The 19139-nt window shown below is 39.6% G+C and overlaps 1 protein-coding gene across 1 annotated transcript; it reads left to right on the plus strand.

The window, feature by feature from the left end:
- The first annotated feature begins 284 nt into the window (after positions 1 to 284).
- On the plus strand, positions 285 to 16619 carry LOC145780787 (poly [ADP-ribose] polymerase tankyrase-2-like). Its single transcript, XM_082592426.1, has 21 exons — positions 285 to 479; positions 1327 to 1533; positions 4492 to 4674; positions 4798 to 4959; positions 5109 to 5213; positions 5744 to 5928; positions 6354 to 6537; positions 7775 to 7972; positions 8179 to 8283; positions 8400 to 8528; positions 8930 to 9163; positions 9471 to 9671; positions 9901 to 10059; positions 10463 to 10711; positions 11192 to 11426; positions 11667 to 11919; positions 12135 to 12282; positions 13121 to 13259; positions 14298 to 14480; positions 14667 to 14794; positions 15115 to 16619. Exons 1-21 carry the CDS (start codon positions 354 to 356, stop codon positions 15187 to 15189), a joined length of 3588 nt encoding a protein of 1195 aa, XP_082448552.1. The 5' UTR covers positions 285 to 353; the 3' UTR covers positions 15190 to 16619.
- The last annotated feature ends 2520 nt before the right edge of the window (positions 16620 to 19139 follow it).

Consider the following 19139-nt stretch of genomic DNA (forward strand, 5'->3'; position numbering starts at 1 on the left):
CTAATACGTATAGCAATAACAACTTGATTTATTGACTTTACTTGCCCTAGTAATTACAGTAGTTTTAAAGGGCAAGTATAAAAACCTGGCCGTGCCAGCACTCTTTTTGTGAAATCATGTTATGCAACCTGACGTACTATAACAATAACATGAGGTAGTTGGCTTTAGCTATAATTTCATAAAACATTTAATGTAGCCTTCTGGATGAATATCATGTCATTGTTATAAAAAGTTTAAATCTACCCATAAATCACTAATTTTTTTATTTTTTAAGTTCTTGCAAATGTGATAAAATAGTAAGTTGAAAAAAGACAACTACAAACAAGAAAGGGCATTCATTAGGTGTTCAAACAATGAGCAGTCGACATAATATTGTAGCTGGTGGAGCATATTCTTTACCTACACGTTCAGACCGAACACCTGGTTCATCTGCTACTAGAGAATTATTTGATGCTTGTCGAAATGGAGATTTGGCAAAGGTATTTAATGTGTATATATTACCAGTACTATTAGTTGAATAGCTGTTTGCAAACGTTACTAGTATTAAAGTAAAGATTAAATTTATGTTCAATTTTATTCTGTACCTACTGGAATCTAAATCACTTTAGTAAAAATTTTAGCTGTTAGGGCTTTTAATAATGTAATTTTGATAAGAGGTAATTTTCATAAGTTACCATAGACATTTTTGTAATGTATTGTATTATGCTATTCAGCTGTGAAATACGTACAATACAATATTTTTGGGTGCAAAATAGTTTTTGAAACCGGTTTACTGTTTACATAAGTAATTTTTACTTTCAGGTAGCCAAGATAGCAAATTATTGATTGATTCTTCCCTCTTATGGTGTAGATAATAAACAGTTTGCTCAGATTTATTCTGCTCGTACATCAGATCTGGTTTTTTTTTTCTTTTTTTTTTGGTCATTTATTGGTCATTGGCCGATTTTTTAGCAAAATGATCGAAAAAAATATAGTCAATTTGGTCAAAATGTCCAAAAAAATATATAGTCAATTGACTATATATGACCAAAATAAATAAAAAATGACCGAATTTTTTCAAGTCATTTCGGACAAATGACCGAAAAGTCTCAGTGAAAAAATAAACCCAGCATCAGATTAAAACTTTCTTTGCACTACCAGAATTATTATGCTAAGCTTTATTCTTTATTGTGTAGTTGTGTTGACATATTACCCCTGAAGAGTCACACTAACTTTGAAATTTGCTGTTGTACAAATGTACATAATAGCATTTAGGTTTTTGTCCGGTTTGTAGCATTGAAAATTCTGCAGTTTTGTTGTTTTTTTACATGATCTCTTTGCATATAGGTAAAGAAATTAGTGAATGTACAGAATGTCAATGCAAGAGATGTAGAAGGTCGGAAGTCCACACCTCTTCATTTTGCTGCTGGATTTGGTCGCAAAGACATAGTCGAACATTTGTTGCAATGTGGAGCAAATGTGCATGCTCAAGATGACGGTGGCTTAATACCACTGCATAATGCCTGCTCATTCGGCCATGCAGAAGTTGTTTTGGTAATTGTAGTTCTCTCAGTTTGTTTTGGTATGGTCAGGGTGTCGAGCATGTGCCAAGTGTGATATGCAATATGTTTGTAATTGGCAGATGAAAATTCAACATCAATTTCAATAAGCATGCAATGAAGTAGGCCATACGCGCCGACTTCCGGGGGGGCCGGGGGGCGGCGCCCCCCGTAAATTTATGGTTGAGGGGCAACAAAAATGTCTATTACAAGTGGTGTTTCAAAGATAAAATACTTCGCGAAAAAGATTTAGATCATTTAAACGGATTTAAAGAATGCCGAAAGCGAAAAACAGCCTAACGTTGCTCTTGACTGCAAAACAGCAGCTGATCGCATGGCTTTCTCTGGAACGTGAATTACTGAGATGCGCACGTTCACAGTCACACACTGCTTATCTTCCCGTGCGTTAGGAGCAACTTCAAAGTCAAAACGCGTGGTAGCAAAAAAGCGAATGCGAAGTTGAATGTTTATTCTCATTTCACGAGTTATCCAAGCGTCCATTAGATTTTTTTGTGACTTCAAATATGAAATCGATTTTAGCAAACTTAATCGAGTTGAAACTACGACACAACGAACAATTACGTGAATACAGCTTAAAGAAAAAATGCATTTTTCAAAACTGTCATCCGTGTTTTGCTTCAATAAGCACTATATTGATATAAATATTGTGAAAATATATACATCACATACACTCATCTATATGAAATATGACACTCCTGCACTACCGTGTAGCCTATACTCGAGTATAGGTCAATCTCGTATACGTCGAACCCCTACTTTTGAGCCGAAAATTGGTATTATTTCCTTCACCCGTGTATAAGTCGAATAGCTTATTCCGACACTACCATTCGATGGTTCATCTAAGAATTGGGATTGACATGAGGTATGGAAATTTCAAAGTAGATCGTAGTGTAACTTACGCTGTTGGAATAGTCACGTAACTATTCACGGCAATATTAAGTAAACCAACTAAATTAGACGCGCTGTTTTCAACGAGGTCTTCCAGTTGTGAGATCAATTATGATTGAACAGAACGCATTGTTTTGTTCGCACTGTGTGAGAATTAAATCGAAAACCGATAAAAGAAAAGGTGTTTTAATGAGCTTGGTTGCAGGTATTGCCTGCATTAACGACGTCTTTTACCGCTATTATCACCCAGCTAACCTGACATCATCGTTTTATGCGCCCGCTAAGGTTTGACATCGACTTCAACGATCATGGAATGTTACGTAATAAGAACGATTATATCTTACATGCAAAAATAAAAAAATCGATCTCTTAAAACAGCTCTTTCCGCTGTTTTGTCTCGTGAGCTTTGCATATTGCTCAACAAGTGCATAAAGTTTAGAATTGACAAGAAATCATTAAAATTGAAAATTAAGGTTGAATCACTGCAAATAAATGTATTCAAAACTTTGCTTCCGCCGCCATTTCACCTTCCGTAATCTACGTCGGCAATTTCCCGCAGCAAAAATGCGTTCATTTTGTAAACTGCCTGAAAAAAACAGCTTGTTCCGTGTATAAGTTCAACCTGTCTTTTTGAGGTGAACATCACTTGCGAACATCTCGACCTATACTCCGACAGTATTCGACTATAAAGACTTTCGATAAAAAACAAGAGAAAACACTTCGCCGTTGTTAACGCTTTGAAGGTAAGTAATTAGCAAAACGAGGTTAATAAAAGTGATAGCTGATCATGATTTTTTGCGTTTTATTTCGATAACTTCACTGTCTTGATCGTTGTTATGCCCTCGCACGAAAAGGAAATTAATCGGCTTGTTTTTCAACTGTTCCAATTATGACCTAACAATATCAATTTTTTACGTCTAGGCGTCCTGCATGTGTAAAACTAATCGTTTCAAGCAGCGGTTTTAATAAATTCGGTTTGCGACCTAGGTGTCAGTATAAACAAGACAGTAAGCTTAATCAAAGACTATTTTAATTGAGTAAAATAGCGTTACGGTTATGACGTCATCACCTTTCTCGCCCCCCAAGGTTTTTTGAAAAGTTGGCGCCTATGAAGTAGGCTATATATATGGTGGATTGAATAAATCTAGTTGCAGATTGCTGCAAGTGCCCATATTACTGTCAGACTTGAGATGCCCAATGCTTGCATTGAAAGTTTAACAACTGGATGTTCTTCAACTGCCAGTGTTGAGAATGAAAAGTAAACCATTTCCAATACCATCCTTGCAGTATTATTACCATTTTGAGTATGGTAACTATGGTTATCAGTATGGCCGTTTGTTGTACTAGAACTTAAAAAAGTGATCTATTTTTATGAAAAGTAATTTACAACTTATTTGGAAAGTGTGGTAATGTCTGGCTTTATTTACTGGAAAACCAAACTTGCAACCAAACTCTGGCATGGGTACAAGTTAAACAATAATATTGACACAGATGTGTGTTGGAATGAATGACTTTCTCAGACTGCAGTTATTTGCCTTAGTCAGCTCTTAATTTTTACCATCACCTCTATCAACAATTTTTAGTAACTTGACTTCACAATGTAGATATTAACGACCTGCTTTAGCCTGATGCTGTGGTATTTAGCGATATGCACTAGCTTTCGGAACGCAGTTCCCTATCCCTAGTCATGGGCTATGGTGAATACTAGTGTTGAAGGCAGTGTGGCATTGATTTATACGGTTCTTTTGTTTGAACTGATTCGACAAACTTTTACAGCAATAACGCCTGACAACACAAACTCAACAGACAGCAGTCTCAAGCCAAACAAAAAAATTGCATAAAACAATGACACGCTGACTTCAACACCATTCATCATAGCATATGACTAGGAAACTGTGTTCCGAAAGCTAGTGCATATCGCATTATCGCTATATATCCACAGCAAACTCGCAGCATCAGCCTAATACAAGTCGTTAATATCTACATTGTGAAGTAAGCAACGGCCATGCTGCTAAAGGAAAACTCACTCTATTGCAATTTTCAGTTACTTTTGAATCATGGAGCAAATCCTAATGCTTGTGACAATTGGAACTATACACCTTTACATGAGGCTGCCATTAAAGGGAAGTTAGATGTCTGTGTAGTACTTCTGCAAAATGGTGGAGATATCCATGTAAGAAATGCTGACAACAAAACTGCCATTGACCTTGCTGAGCCTTCAGCTAAGGTAAGAAAACCGAATCATTTTTTTTAAATATAAAACTGCATTGAATTATGCTGTTTTTAGTGCACAATTTAGAATCTATTTCATTCATGAAAAGCGAATTTTTTTATAAGCAATTTTTTTCAGATTGTGTTGTCAGGGGAGTTCAAAAAGGATGAACTGTTAGAAGCAGCTCGAAGTGGAAATGAAGACCAACTTGCAGACATGTTGACCCCTCTCAATGTGAATTGCCATGCCAGTGATGGGAGAAAGTCAACCCCTTTGCATCTGGCTGCAGGCTACAACAGGGTAACTTTATTACTGTTAATGTATTTTTAAAACTTGATGCCTAGTTTCTTGAGAATATTTCCTTCGTGTAAAACTGTTGTTTGCATTGGAATTTTTGGTTAGTATTATAAATGTTGAAAATGAACACCAAGCACTTTTTCCACCCATAGGTTCGGATAGTGAATTTGCTATTACAACAAGGAGCGGATGTTCATGCTAAAGACAAAGGAGGACTTGTACCGCTGCACAATGCTTGTTCTTATGGACACTTCGAGGTAGTTTGCTTTTGTATTTTCTGTTTTGGACAAATGTGGCATCACTTTGTGCCTACTGACTAAGTGTCGAAGCTCCCTGACCTAGTCTTCCACCAATTACCCTGCATTTTTAACAATCTGTCTCAAACGAAAGAAAAATTCGTGGCACCATCAGTAAATAGAAAGGGCCTACTTCCTGGTGATTTAGTACAGTATTCACTATTCGCTGGCACTTCCTTTACTCAAGCACACCTGTAATAGCGTTTAACTTCGTGGCATAACTGCGTGTGGTTTGCACTGCTGGCATAATATAATTACTTTATTTACAGGTCTTTTTGTTGCGTGCCAGCATGTAACCGCTGACAAACCAAATTCTCTCCTCGTGTTTGTAACGTGTGTTTACGCAATGAAAATCAGCTCAAGCAATACAAAAATCTTCAGTAAGAAATTGGTTCCTAACCAAGAAAGATATTTTGTATTCACACAAGCGCTACATACTTGTTTTGAGCATCTTTAACATTCCTATTTTTGTTGTTCTACCCCGTGTTTAGGTGACAGAACTCTTGATAAAGCATGGAGCCAATGTGAATGCCATGGACTTGTGGCAATTTACTCCCCTCCATGAAGCATCATCGAAAAACCGCTCTGAAGTTTGCTCGTTGATTCTCGCTCATGGCGGTGACCCAACAATTGTAAACTGCCATTCCAAAACCGCCATCGATGTTGCTCCCAACAGGTTGGAAGTCATTTGTTGCATTTTTGTTATAGTTTGATGGTGAATTATGATAAACTTGTTTGTTTTCCATTCTCACTTGATGATTTGTTATTGTTTTGGTTAATGTCTTGTGAATCACCAAGTAGACAGTTTTCCTGGGGTGATGAAAGCTTCTATGACTACTAAATCATACACTTTCAAGAATAAGAGCTTCAGTTCGTTTGGTGTCTATGCCTTTAACACAATATCTAGCATTTGAATACATGCTTTGTTGGTTTGCTGGTGTCTGCCCACCTACAGATGGTCCAAAATGTTGTTTAGAATCAGACATATCAGCATGTCTGTGTACCGGTTCCTATTGTGTGAAAGTGGACACTAAACACTGTGTATAATTGAATTAAACTGGATTGTAAAACAAATTTATAATGAGAATGCATGTGACGTAGGCAACTTCAAGAGAAGCTGGCGTACGAGTTCAAAGGTCATTCGTTGTTGGAGGCAGCTAGGCAGGCTGACCTGACAAGAGTAAAGAAAAACCTCACATCGGATTCCGTTGTCTTCCTTCATCCCCACACCAGCGACAATGCGCTGCACTGCGCCGTGGCATCACCTTACCCCAAGCGTCGACAGGTATTGAAAAACAAAATTGTGTCCGACCGATCGTCACAGGCTTAGTGCTGATATCTGATGCTTTGTATCTCTGTCTTGTTTACATAAATTTAAACTGGCTCTTTTTGTGACGTTGTGTTATAGATTTACTTTTAATTACTTTTTGGGCTGCTGTTACTAGATGTAGTTACTATGCCGTTAGATTGACTTGAAAGGTTTACTTTTCCGTTAGTGTTTGCGTCTGATTTCGGTTGCAAACATGATCACATGCATTCATGCTATGTATGTCCCACAAAACACAAATTTTATTGTAAAACATATTACGATCTATTTAACAAAAGCTAAGCTTTTTCCAACGCTTTAGCGTTATCAAACGTTATATCTTTTTGCACTTCGATTGTAGGCAGCCTTTTCTGCTTCCACTCGGAAGCATTGATTGCAGCCAGACAGTGCATTTGGTGAACTATTATTGTTATTTATGTTGCCCTGGGCCATAACGCACACCTTTGAAATATGCGATGTTCAGTCGTTCAAAGAATGGATTTAATTGTGATTTGCAATGTATCTGCGACATCATGATCTGCTATCGAATCGCAGAAGGGATTTTAAATTTACTTTCCAATACTTCACGATACCTTGGTTGCAGTACAGGCGTTTCTGAAATGGCATTTTGTAAATTTTTCGTTATATAATGCAACCACACTGAATGTATTGAATGGCCACCGTAAAACAAAGATTAAGAAAAAGTAGCTGATACTTCAAAGTCAATGAATAGATCTGTTTTTACAAGTTTTGTGTAATATCCGAACTTTGCCTGATGTTTTACTGTTTTGAAGTCTTAACCAAAAGCTACCGAGACAAAGGTCACTGTTATGTAACGGTGGCTCATGAATTTTTAATGATGATCCAACTGAACGTAATTTTTGCCTTACTTTAGAATCTCTGCGTTGAGCTCTTATAGTAGTTTTTGAAAACCTGATGTTGTTATCCTTGCCGCTGCTTTCCGTAAGCGTGAGTTTTATTTTCGGTTGAGTTCTACCAATGGCTTTGAAAATTGTTTTGATGATATTCTTCATTTTGGAGCACACAGAAGGCAAGTCGTGAAGCGATGAGCCAACTTTGCATTTACGGCCACAGCCCACAACAACGGCACAAAAAAAGGGTGGACAGATTTTAAAAATCGCAGCTGCTGTAGAGCGGCTATTAATAAACCATAAGATTATTTTTGTTCATTCGGTTTCGATTTTGTTATTTGTAGGTTACAGAGTTTTTGATTCGAAAAGGAGCGAACGTCAGTGAGAAGAACAAGGAGTTTCTCTCCCCTCTTCACATTGCAGCGGATAAGTCGCACATAGATGTCCTTGAGGTTCTGCTTAAACATGGCGCGAAAGTCAACTCTCTCGACTGTCTTGGTCAAACAGCTCTGCACAGAGCTGCTCAACAGGGTTTGGCTCAGGTTCGTAATTTTCATCAAAGCTGCGAATTCAAGATTTAATTCCATGGTCCAATTTTTTACAAGTAAACGTTTACGCACAAACCCGCCACGCATGTATGCCATTCCGTCTTTAATCAATTACAGTTAGAAGCAAATAACTGCAAACGCAACATGCTTCGTTTTTTATTTTGCTAAAATTTTCTTCACGATGACTTATCACGTTGTAGGTGTGTCAAGTTTTGCTGAATCATGGTGTCGATCCGGCCATCATCTCCCTTCAAGGCTTCACAGCTGCACAGATGGCCACCGAAAGCATCCAGCAATTGTTTCAGGTTTGTGGTTACCTTCTCTATCAAACAATCATTCTTCATATATAATAATCATCTGACTTACATCATAAACTTTAATTTTTTTTTCGTGGAAACAATTCGATTTCTTCACTTTGCAGGAAGCAATTGCCAGTGTTGCCACATCTCTCACTACATCTGGAGGGTCAACAGATGCGGGTGCAGCTGTCATCGTCGCTGCTCCTTCGACATCTTACAGTTCAGGAGGAACAACTGACGCTGAAATGCAGGTTTGTTGCTAAGATACCGTTTGCCTGTCAACCTTTATCAAGTCACTCTCGTTCTCACAACACTAAGACTAACTTAAATTGAACAGTAATGAAAATAATCTTTTTTATCACGCGCCCGTTTGACAACATGCAGAGTGTACAATGCAACGGCAGCTGGAAGCAGCGAAAGGATACGTACCGGTAGTCATCTAATCAGCTGTTCCTCATCATTTTAGTCTGGTATGGCATAAAGTGCCTGGAATGTTAAACTCAGCAGAGACTCAAATGATATTTTTTTCCAGGTTTGGGTGACAAAGCATGAGTAAACGTGGTAAAGTGAAGATATCACATTCTTTGTATTTTCGTTGAAGATAATGATTACTTTTGAATGCTTAACACCAGTTCTGTCATTTTGCTCTCAGCTTCTGGAAGCTGCGAAAACTGGAGATCTTGATGTGGTGCAGAAGCTGTGCACTAGCCAGAACGTAAACTGCCGCGACTTGGAAGGCCGCCTCTCCACACCATTGCACTTTGCTGCCGGCTACAACAGGGTATCCGTTGTCGAATATCTTCTGAAGCATGGAGCTGATGTTCACGCTAAGGACAAGGGAGGATTGGTCCCGCTGCACAATGCATGCTCGTATGGCCATTACGAGGTACTGCTTGCTACAAAGTTTACTTCTTAGACTTACTTTGAAGTGCGGCAAGTCATCGATAAAGGTTTCCATTTTTATAAACATTTGTACATCATATGAGTTGTACTAGTGCTAATTTCTCTGCTCTACAGGTATATCTCTTAAGCAGTTTGCCCGTTCATTTATTAAGCAGTCACCTTTTTTAATAACCTTTCCTTCCTCAATGTGGTGTACCAGCGTCATGTCTTGATGACGACATTTCAGACAGCAAATCAAGCATTTTTTACACTGATTGGTTGATTTGCTATCTGTGGTTGCTTTTGCGCAGGTGACGGAGTTGCTTGTCAAGCACGGCGCCGTTGTGAACGTGGCGGACTTGTGGAAGTTTACGCCGCTTCATGAAGCTGCCGCAAAAGGAAAGTACGAGATTTGTAAGCTGCTGTTGCGCCATGGAGCAGACCCATTGAAGAAAAACCGTGATGGCAACACTCCTCTTGATCTTGTAAAAGAAGGAGACTCAGATATTCAGGTGAACCTTGTGCAAAGAGGGCATTTTCATTGCCTAAACATCACTTTTACATTAAATTGGTCATAAGGCCATAGAATTGCTTATGGTCTTCTTTAGCGGGTTGCTTTTGATTGGCTGAGCTGTAACGAATTTTCCGGTTCAGCACTTAGAAAGCGACTGTGGCAGGACGTAGCTATTTGCATTTTGTCATTAATCTTTTTGGTACTAAAAATGAATTTTTGTTCTGCAGGATTTGCTTCGTGGTGATGTCGCATTGTTGGACGCAGCCAAAAAGGGATGCTTGGCCCGTGTGCAGAAGCTTTGTACTCCTGATAACATCAACTGCCGGGATCAACAGGGAAGAAATTCCACTCCTTTGCATCTGGCAGCTGGCTACAATAATTATGAGGTAAAACTACAGCATAGCAACAACTTTTTGGGTATCTATCAATAAGTTTAAACCCAAGAAACGTTACGTATCCTTATGGCTTTTGTGCATGCAGTAGATTGAGTTTTTCTGTGCATGTCTGACGTACTGGGTCGCAAAAATAGCACATCATGGGTTTCAAACTTCCGCCTTGCTCTTCATAAATGACCAGTCTGTGTTCCTGGAGCTGTAGTCTGTCATAAACCAAGAAAAATACTCTAAGTGTGTTTTCAATTTTATTTTCAACCGACATAGATAACGTGGTAGTTTTGAAACAAAAAAGGGTGAAGCAATTCAGCTCGTGCTTGTATTTTTTTTGTATTTTTTAATTTGTTTCAAAACCTTATAGTCTGACATTCGATCAACCGCCTTTTCTCTCTTGTAGGTTGCCGAGTATCTGATAGAGCATGGAGCTGATCCAAACGCCCAAGACAAGGGAGGGTTAATTCCTCTACACAACGCCTCGTCGTACGGTCACGTCGAAATAGCAGCTCTACTGATCAAAAGCAACGCTTCGGTGAACGCGACGGACCGATGGGCGTTCACACCTCTGCATGAAGCGGCTCAGAAAGGCCGCACCCAACTCTGCACCCTCTTGCTTGCACACGGAGCGGACCCCTTAATGAAGAATCAGGTTCGAGAAAAGTGCTTTTGTGCAGTATATTTCACTTCAACATCAAATTTCATTTTCTCTCGCAAGCTCTCTTCATTGTGTGGCGGTAGTTTGATAAAATACTTTTTCACAGTGTTTAAAATACACCTCGCCTTCATATATATAATAATAATACCGTACTTGAATATATCAGCACATAATAAATACTTTGAGATACTTTGTCATGATAAATCACCCAGTTTCCTATCTGCGTTCAAAAGTAAAGTACTCACACTAGGCTTACATCTGTTTCACACCACTCAAATAGTTCAAAGTCTCTAACAATGCTTCAAGTTGGACACAAGATTGTTTTCCTTGCCTTCCAGTCCACCTTTTTTCATTTCCGATGTATTTTTCGATCGTCAGCCCGCAGAAAGCTTTGATATGACAAGAATGTTTTTTGTCATATCCAGTAACATTCCATAACATGAAAGCAAATTTGTTAGTTGTTTAACTTCACAGGAGGGACAGACTCCTCTTGACTTGGCGACTCAAGAGGATGTTCGAAGTTTGTTGGTAGATGCAATGCCACACATGGCTACATCCGCCACCATGTCATCATCAAAGTCTCTTCAATCAACTTCGGTGTCCATGTCCGAGCTCCCAACAGGAGAAGCAGGAGCATCTTCAGCTGCAGATGGTTCTGATTCTGCTCCTTCAACCAGAATTCCTCTTGGAGCATCTCTTGAAGCAACCAGTGAGTGAAAGAGACAATAACCGTCAGAGGTTTTAGGCACACGTAAAAGTGATGTTTGAAACATCGTACTGATGACTGTTATTAGTACTGATGAAAACCAACAAAAATCCTTACATTCGAGAAGAGAGATTGATTTTAAACCAGTTTTCTTTGTGCTTTCTCGTTTCATTGAAATTAAGTCAATGGAAGATGATTAGATTTATTATTCGGATGATTTAAATTCCAACTTTCTTTGTCCAGACGAAACTGCTGTGCCGCAGCTCATGGACAGGCTCGGGCTTGGCCAGTACCGGGAGGTCTTTGAGAAGGAGAAAATAACTCCGGACGTCCTGGCTGAGATGGGGCATGCCGAACTGAAGGACGTCGGAATCACGGCTTTCGGACATCGGCACAAGATCATAAAAGCAGGAGAGAGGTTGGCTCTTGCTGCGGCCGATGGAGCCGTCGATCCGATGGAGGAAATCAACATCAGTTCGCTTGTGCCATTTTCTAGGTTTGTGCTTTATTTAAATCTGTAAAAAAATCTCTCTTGAAGGAGGTCCATGGTCATCAGATAATTATTTGCTTTTGCAACTTTCAAATATTAATAAAGAAAGAAGTTTAGTTCAACTTTTGATGCATCGTCAATCATACCGTGTTCTAACTCCTTGGCTGATTGCAACTAATCTGCGGTTGAAGTTCTATAGTAACGATCATGTCATCCATCAGACCTGTCCAATCTGGATCGATGCTGATTGATCTGGATGTGGAAGATAAAGAATTCCTTTCTGTGTCGGAAGAGATGCAAACCACCATCCGGGAGCATAGAGATGGAGGAGTGGCCGGAGGAGTCTTCAAGTCCTACAAGATCATCAAGGTAAGATCGGATACAATTACAAACTATAACACTTTTCTACCTTTATCAAACATCACATCTTAGAAAAGATATCCGTAGATCTTCAACGTCGAAGATAGTCACGAGCTTACTTGTTATGACGTAAATCCAATGGGATCATAGCAGCTTACGCGGAATTAATTGCTGATGCCAGCTTTTAATAGTTGAAAATAGTTAAAATCCTTATTCTTTATCAAATGCAACTCAACATAGATGTACGTATACGCCGCAAATTCTACGCCGCAGACTTGCGGCGTATACTTTTTGTTTACGCTAACGCTTGCGGCCACGTTTTTTTGGATAGTTTGCGCTTGAGGCTACGCCGTAAAGTTTTCGCGGTTTTTTAGCGCATAGCGTCAACGCATACTTTTTAATGTATTTTTTTCGCTACAACACGCCAATACCTTCCAGCGCTGCAGTTGAAAAAATGTTTTCAATGGGCAAAGACATATTGGAACCAAAACACAGAAAAATGTCAGATGAACACTTTCAGATGCTTGTGTTTCTTCGTGGAAATTCAAAATAAAACTTGTTTGTTTCGAGTGGTTTATACCGTGTGAATGTTTGGCACCTAGCAAACAAAATGAGTTTACGCTAGTGTATGCGCTGACGTTGACGCCGCCAACTTTTTTACAAGTTACTTTGGCGCATACGGCGTATGGTTTTTCGAACGTTTGCGTTTACGCTGACGGCGTCAATATTTTGTGTATGCGCGTACATCACTGCAACTCATGGATGTGCAAATGGACTAGTGCCCTCTTCGATGTCGGCGTCTGCAATTGATTTTAGCTGAAAAGCCTCACTAACTTGGGTGATTTAGGTTCAGAAAGTTCAGAACAAGCGTCTCCGTGAACGTTGGAATCACAGGAGGAGGGAGGTGAGTGAGGAGAACCACAGCCACAGCAACGACCGGATGCTTTTCCACGGTTCTCCCTTCATCAACGCCATCGTGCAGAAAGGTTTGTTTTGTTGGTCTTGGTGAACTGCGGGTTTTGCGTTCGAACCCCGCCCTCTCCATATTTTTTTTTCTTAAATACTTTCAACTCTCTTGAAGACGTCGTAATTGTGTCAGTTTGTCACTCGAATGGTTTCTCAATAAACAAACTTCGCTTATTCCTAAAGCACTGGACATGGTGTTTGCATCTAACAACATGGCGATGTATCTTTTCTGCCGCAGACTGATGGTTGTACAAAAGCTTTCAAGAAGCAGTGGCTTAACTTAGTTACTGTCGGCTACATAACCGAGTGGTGGGAGCCTTAGAACGGCACTCGAAAGGGCGCTGGTTCGACACCGTTCAATGCCACTGTGTGTTTGGCAGGACACGTAAGGACATGCCTGAAGTGGACACGAAGATTGGCTTTTTTGCCTTTCCGTTCACTTAATCCAGTGGTTCCCAACCTTTTTGTTGTCACGGACCCCTTTAGATAAATCATTAATTCTGCGGATCCCTATCTAAATTTTGCCTGAAACTCAATTAACATACTATAGACTACTGTAATAATTATACCACTCAACTACTGTATTGTATCATATTGCATTGCCGCTATGACTCCTGCGGCAAATATCAGGTTAAACAGTTGCTCAAATAAGAAAATGAATGAATTGGTCCAAAGGTGACCCAACATATCAAGGTGACCCAAAGTGCCATGACGAAACTTTTTCAACGTGAGCAAATTTAATGAGAGAAATGAAAGTAAAAAGATCGCTTTTCGTTTTTTTTTTCAAAATTCATCAAGGTAATCACAGACCTCCAAATGCTTTCTCACGGACCCCAGGTTGGAAACCACTGGCTTAATCTGACTCTTCAACCACCGGGCGTAGGCTTGGATACGACAACCTGGTTACTTTTCTGACGAGAAAATACAACTTGGTAGTTTTAAAACAGTCAACTCAAGCCTTTCGGTTTATGTCGTAACAACAGCAAGCAACTGATTTTATTTTGACTTGTTCAGTGTTGTGCTTCATATTTCTCAACGTTTTTATGTTTCCATGCCAGGATTCGATGAAAGGCACGCCTACATTGGTGGCATGTTCGGAGCTGGAATATACTTCGCTGAGAACTCTTCCAAAAGTAACCAGTACGTCTATGGCATCAACGGAGGCACAGGCTGCCCCATGCATAAGGACAGATCGTGCTATATCTGCCATCGACAAATGATCTTTTGTAGAGTGACCTTAGGTATGTGAGATTTTCTTGTTTATTTACGGTTAATTTCCTCTTTTTGTACTCTTCCAATCAATAGCTCTAACCTTACATGCATATTTTTAGTTGTTTTTTTCGACAGTTTGCTCTAGTCTGTGCGCCATATGTTTCCTACAAAGTTCTAACTTTCCTGGTGAACTAACAACGTTACTTCATTCGCAGGCAAATCGTTCTTGCAATTTAGCGCCATGAAGATGGCCCACGCCCCTCCCGGCCACCACTCGGTGATCGGCCGCCCCAGCGTCGGTGGCCTCTCACATGCCGAATACGTCATATATCGGGGGGAGCAGGTAAGTCGACACTTTCAGTGCATTTTTTCTGTATTTGTGTTGTTAGCTATTAGAAAAAGCTGCTGATTTTAGCTGATTTTTTAACGTTTTTTATGTAGCAAACACAACTCACTTTCATTGCCATAACTTTGCTAATTTTCCTTATAATTCTGCAGCGTTATGGTCAATAGCTGATGTTGGGTTGGGCTTTTCGTTAGATCACGCACAATCGATCAAAATTTTTTTAACTGAGCAAACTTGTCGACAAGGTCTTCGATAACTGGTTATTATTACATTAATTAAACGTCTTCCGACTGTACTAATGCGCTCATTTGCTCCAGGCCTACCCGGAGTACCTGATCACGTACCAGATCGTGAAACCGCCCGATGCCGCCACCTCCACACCTGCTTCGTAGAAGAACTGGATCTCAAATATTTCATTTTTGTCCGTCAGTCAGACGTTCCTTGACGTAATCTCAACGTAAAGGAAAATCTTGATACGTACCAGATCTTGCTGGTGCTGGATTGCTAAGTTGTTTATATATTTTTTTGATACTTTCACTATTATTTTTGTTTTAACTAAAAGTGAAACGTAGAAACTTTCTATTTTAACCAAAACTTACTGAAAGGCGCTCTTCAAAATAACGTAATTTATGCAACAACGTTTACCGATTAAGAAATTTGACATCACAATTTCTAGCTTAATTTGTCCATTGCCTTGCGTGGAAGGAACACTAGACCTGCAAACTTCCTGTAGGTATTGCTACGTGTACAATTCCATTTGATGCTTTATGTATTTTATATTGGCGTTGAAATGAATAATTTCATGCTACGTATCCTCACGTTATATTTGCATTGTGAAATCGAAGATGTTTTTGCGATTGCTCAATGCTCAGCCACATTTTCTATTTTTACAACGTTGAAACGATATATCAAAAAAGGCAACGTTTTCAGACTGGAACATTTTAATAACATTGAGGCCGCAATTTCAAGTGAATTTGTTTTGAAATTGCCGAATTCTTATCTGGTGTTTCGACTCATGAAAGTTTCGAGTTTGTTCGTTCAATGTGATCGAACGTCACTTTGGCGTTGCAATGATGGAGTGTAGTAGATGAGGTAGGCCCGACCGGGTCACCAGTAATTTTATTGATAATGATAAGACGCAAAGCGTAAAATGTAGCCTCCATCTCACACTTTCTCTGTTCTTTTGTCCATTTAAATTAGTTTTAATAGATTGCTGTTTTATTTTTTAATGTTTTTTTTTGCTTCTCTGGCAAAGTAACCTTTTTGAAAAAACGTTATTAAAAATCTTTTACTGGCCATGTATCATTATAACAATGACGAAAATACCCAGAAAGCAAACTCCGTCATTTTCACGTTTGTATGCAGACGTTGAATCAATGTAAAAATGACGGATTTTGCCGTCTGGAAAGTTGTTGCTTTGGTTTCAAGCCGTTACATTCTTCTGTGGTTGAAGTTGGTGATTTTTAGTTTTTTTCTGCACAATTTTTCACTTTTCAATAATAATTTGTGCATTCGAGTTGGAGGACATCTTGAAATGTCAAGCAAGTACGTAATAGGGTTAATTTGCTATCGACCACTGCTTCTTGTAAGAAATGGGTGAGTAGAACATGAGTGTATGCAAAGAGTTGGTCCATATGGTTGCGCAACAATATCATGTGTGTGGTGGAGCCATTTCAATATTGTTGTTCTATTGTTGTGTCAGTGTTAACGATGTTTAAAAAGTTGTGTTGTTTTATCGAACTAATAACGACGCCTTTTGGAAACATTATCTGCGGACTGTAAAAACTTGTGATGTTGAGTGAAAATACACGCGAGCACATTGTTTCTTGGACTGCATTGCTCACAGACACAATCATGTATTGCTTTCCTAATAGGCCTACAAGTCAACTTGCATCTACTACTTTTGCACTGCAGCATGACACCGGTGAAGCAAAATAGGATATTCACAGATGAAGAAACGGTGAGTTGGACTCGATCAAATGAATGGTAATGCTTCAGCCAAGGCCGTGTGAGCAACATCTCTGTCCCTACCCGAAATCCACTAATGGGCCCCTATGTTTAGTGATGGCTCTTACAAATAGGACAAAAGTTATGGCCAGAAACTCTTTCAATGTAAGGAAAAAAGTTCACATACAGATGATACAGTATATAATTTCAGCAAACCGTAAGCAACCTTACTCTAATATTTTTTTAGGAAAAAAAGGGTTAAAATACCGACAATGCAGGATTTGAGAAAAGACCAGAGTGTTAGCACAGAAGAATTTATAAGACATGTGGTCAATGTAAAACGTGATGTTCGAAAAAGCAAAGCACTATAGGCGTGTGTGGGGGGTTGCTCTCCGGAAAATTTTACAAATATCTTGTTTTGCTCACTTTTTTGACGCAATGTTTTTTTAATCAAAATGCACACTTTGTGCGTAGCCTAACCAAAATTTATTAAAATTGAACTTGGGTAGAAGGTTTCGCTTAAACGTTAAGTCAGCCTACCATTTCAAAAAAGCTTCATTCACAACCACAGAAGGATTTCAATAAATAATTTATTTCTTGAAAAATTTTATAGCCCAGCATGGCGTAGCCTTTCAGCAGCCTGGCACTTCAAAAATCTATCTGAGGTGTCCTTACCTATTCCCACCTACTTTTTTACAACAATGATTTGTATTATATGAATTACACTCAGTGGCACGAGAACTATTCTTTAAGGGGGGCTGAAGCTGCAGTGGTGTTACAATGAATTACACTCAGTGGCGCGGGAACTATTCTTCTCTAAGGGGGGCTGAAACTGCAGTGGTGTTGTCAGTTTTTAAGGGGCTTCGCCCCCCCAGACCCCCTTTATGTGGGAGAACATTTAAAAACTAGTAGCCTAGTAAGCAGTTGGTCCCCTCCTGTGTTAAAAACGACATCGAAACACACACTTTGTAAGAAATTAAGAATGGCAACAACAAAGCAACTGTTCAGGAAATTAAAATGAAAACGAACAAATTAGAAAGTGATATGAAAACGACAGTTTGTGGAAATGAGTTCTCACAAGCTTCCGAAGATTGCTTTTCGCTCAAGTGTTTTTTCTATGAGCTGTGTCATGAGTTCTTTGACATCGACGTTCGACAGTGTCCAAAATGTTTTGGTGGACACTGGACATGCAACAACGCAAGATGAGTAAGTCTTGTTTGTGTCATTGAGCTTCTTTTCAACCACGTTTTCAGGCGTCTCAGAGCAGAAAAAGAACGTTCTAATGATGCAGCTGAAACCCGGAGGCAAAGCTTCACGAACTCTCGAGTTTCTTTGAAAAGATCTAGTGTTTGAGGCTTTAGTTAGTAGGTAGGCTTTAGTTAGTAGGCGATAGTAGGCTATCTCAGCAACCTTTTGAACGGAGTTTGCGGTTTTTCCACTTACCGTACTGTATATCATCGCTGAGCAAGCTAAGTTTCGTTTTTAGGCGATCTTTTCTAATGGCATCGGGTAAGCTGATCTCAGTATCAGATCTTTCTTTACTGTTTGCACAGCTCAGAAGGGCCTTCTCTCTGTTGGCTGCTGTAAGCAGATGCGCCTGGTCGAGTCTTCGATCAAGCTCAGCTTGAACCAAATCAAGGGCTTCGATGTATTGCCGTTTCCACGCTCTTTCTCCCGCAGACGACAGAGTATTCGATTCCTCTGTGTTTCGAAATCTTGCTAGAGTTTTGCTCACTCGTGATTCCTTTGGCGTCTTTAGGTTATTGGCAGACGCAAAGACGCTTGATGCTTCCATAAGCTTGGAAGCGGATTCATCTTTTCTGAGATTTTTTATCCGTTCGGCGGGAATGGTGATGGATACCAAAGCTGAAGAAGCAGAGATCTTTTTGTTTTGGAGCTGTCTTGCAATGGCTTCTGCAGGCTGAAAAACTTCACCGCTGCAGGTAATCTCAAAATACAGCATCGTGCGTGCTGGTGCCCTACAAACGAACCAAACGAGACGAAAAAGCAAAGTCATGTATTATTGTACGGTAATGTTCAGAAGTACAGCGTGAAATGTAAACATTGCAAAATGATGTCCAATAAAGGATGGACCACCGTGTTAATAGGGAGGGTGGCTAGTACCGCTACTGCGAGGTAGGCCTATAGCTCTCTGTGATTGACAATTCTTTATTGCGAATGATAAGCGTGACCACACGTAGGCTAACAGGAACTCGATTCATCGTAGGCCTAGCAATTATTGTTGGAATAATTTTCTGAAAATATGTTATGAGTACCTTAAATTGTCAGAATTTTCTAAAGGGGGCTGAAGCAATTATTGAAAATTCCAGCGGGGCTGCATTAGCTTTAAGGGGGCTGCAGCCCCTTGAGCATCCCTACTTCCCGCGCCCCTGAT

This window comes from Aplidium turbinatum, chromosome 1 (assembly GCF_918807975.1).
Source record: "Aplidium turbinatum chromosome 1, kaAplTurb1.1, whole genome shotgun sequence".
NCBI lineage: Eukaryota > Metazoa > Chordata > Ascidiacea > Aplousobranchia > Polyclinidae > Aplidium > Aplidium turbinatum.

Bases quoted from the DNA above. Each gene is read 5' to 3' on its own strand.
- LOC145780787 (XM_082592426.1), top strand. From the start codon at position 354: ATGAGCAGTCGACATAATATTGTAGCTGGTGGAGCATATTCTTTACCT. The intron at 4,675-4,797 runs GTAAGAAAACCG...AATTTTTTTCAG, and splicing joins TTGCTGAGCCTTCAGCTAAG to ATTGTGTTGTCAGGGGAGTT. The intron at 14,795-15,114 runs GTAAGTCGACAC...CATTTGCTCCAG, and splicing joins TCATATATCGGGGGGAGCAG to GCCTACCCGGAGTACCTGAT.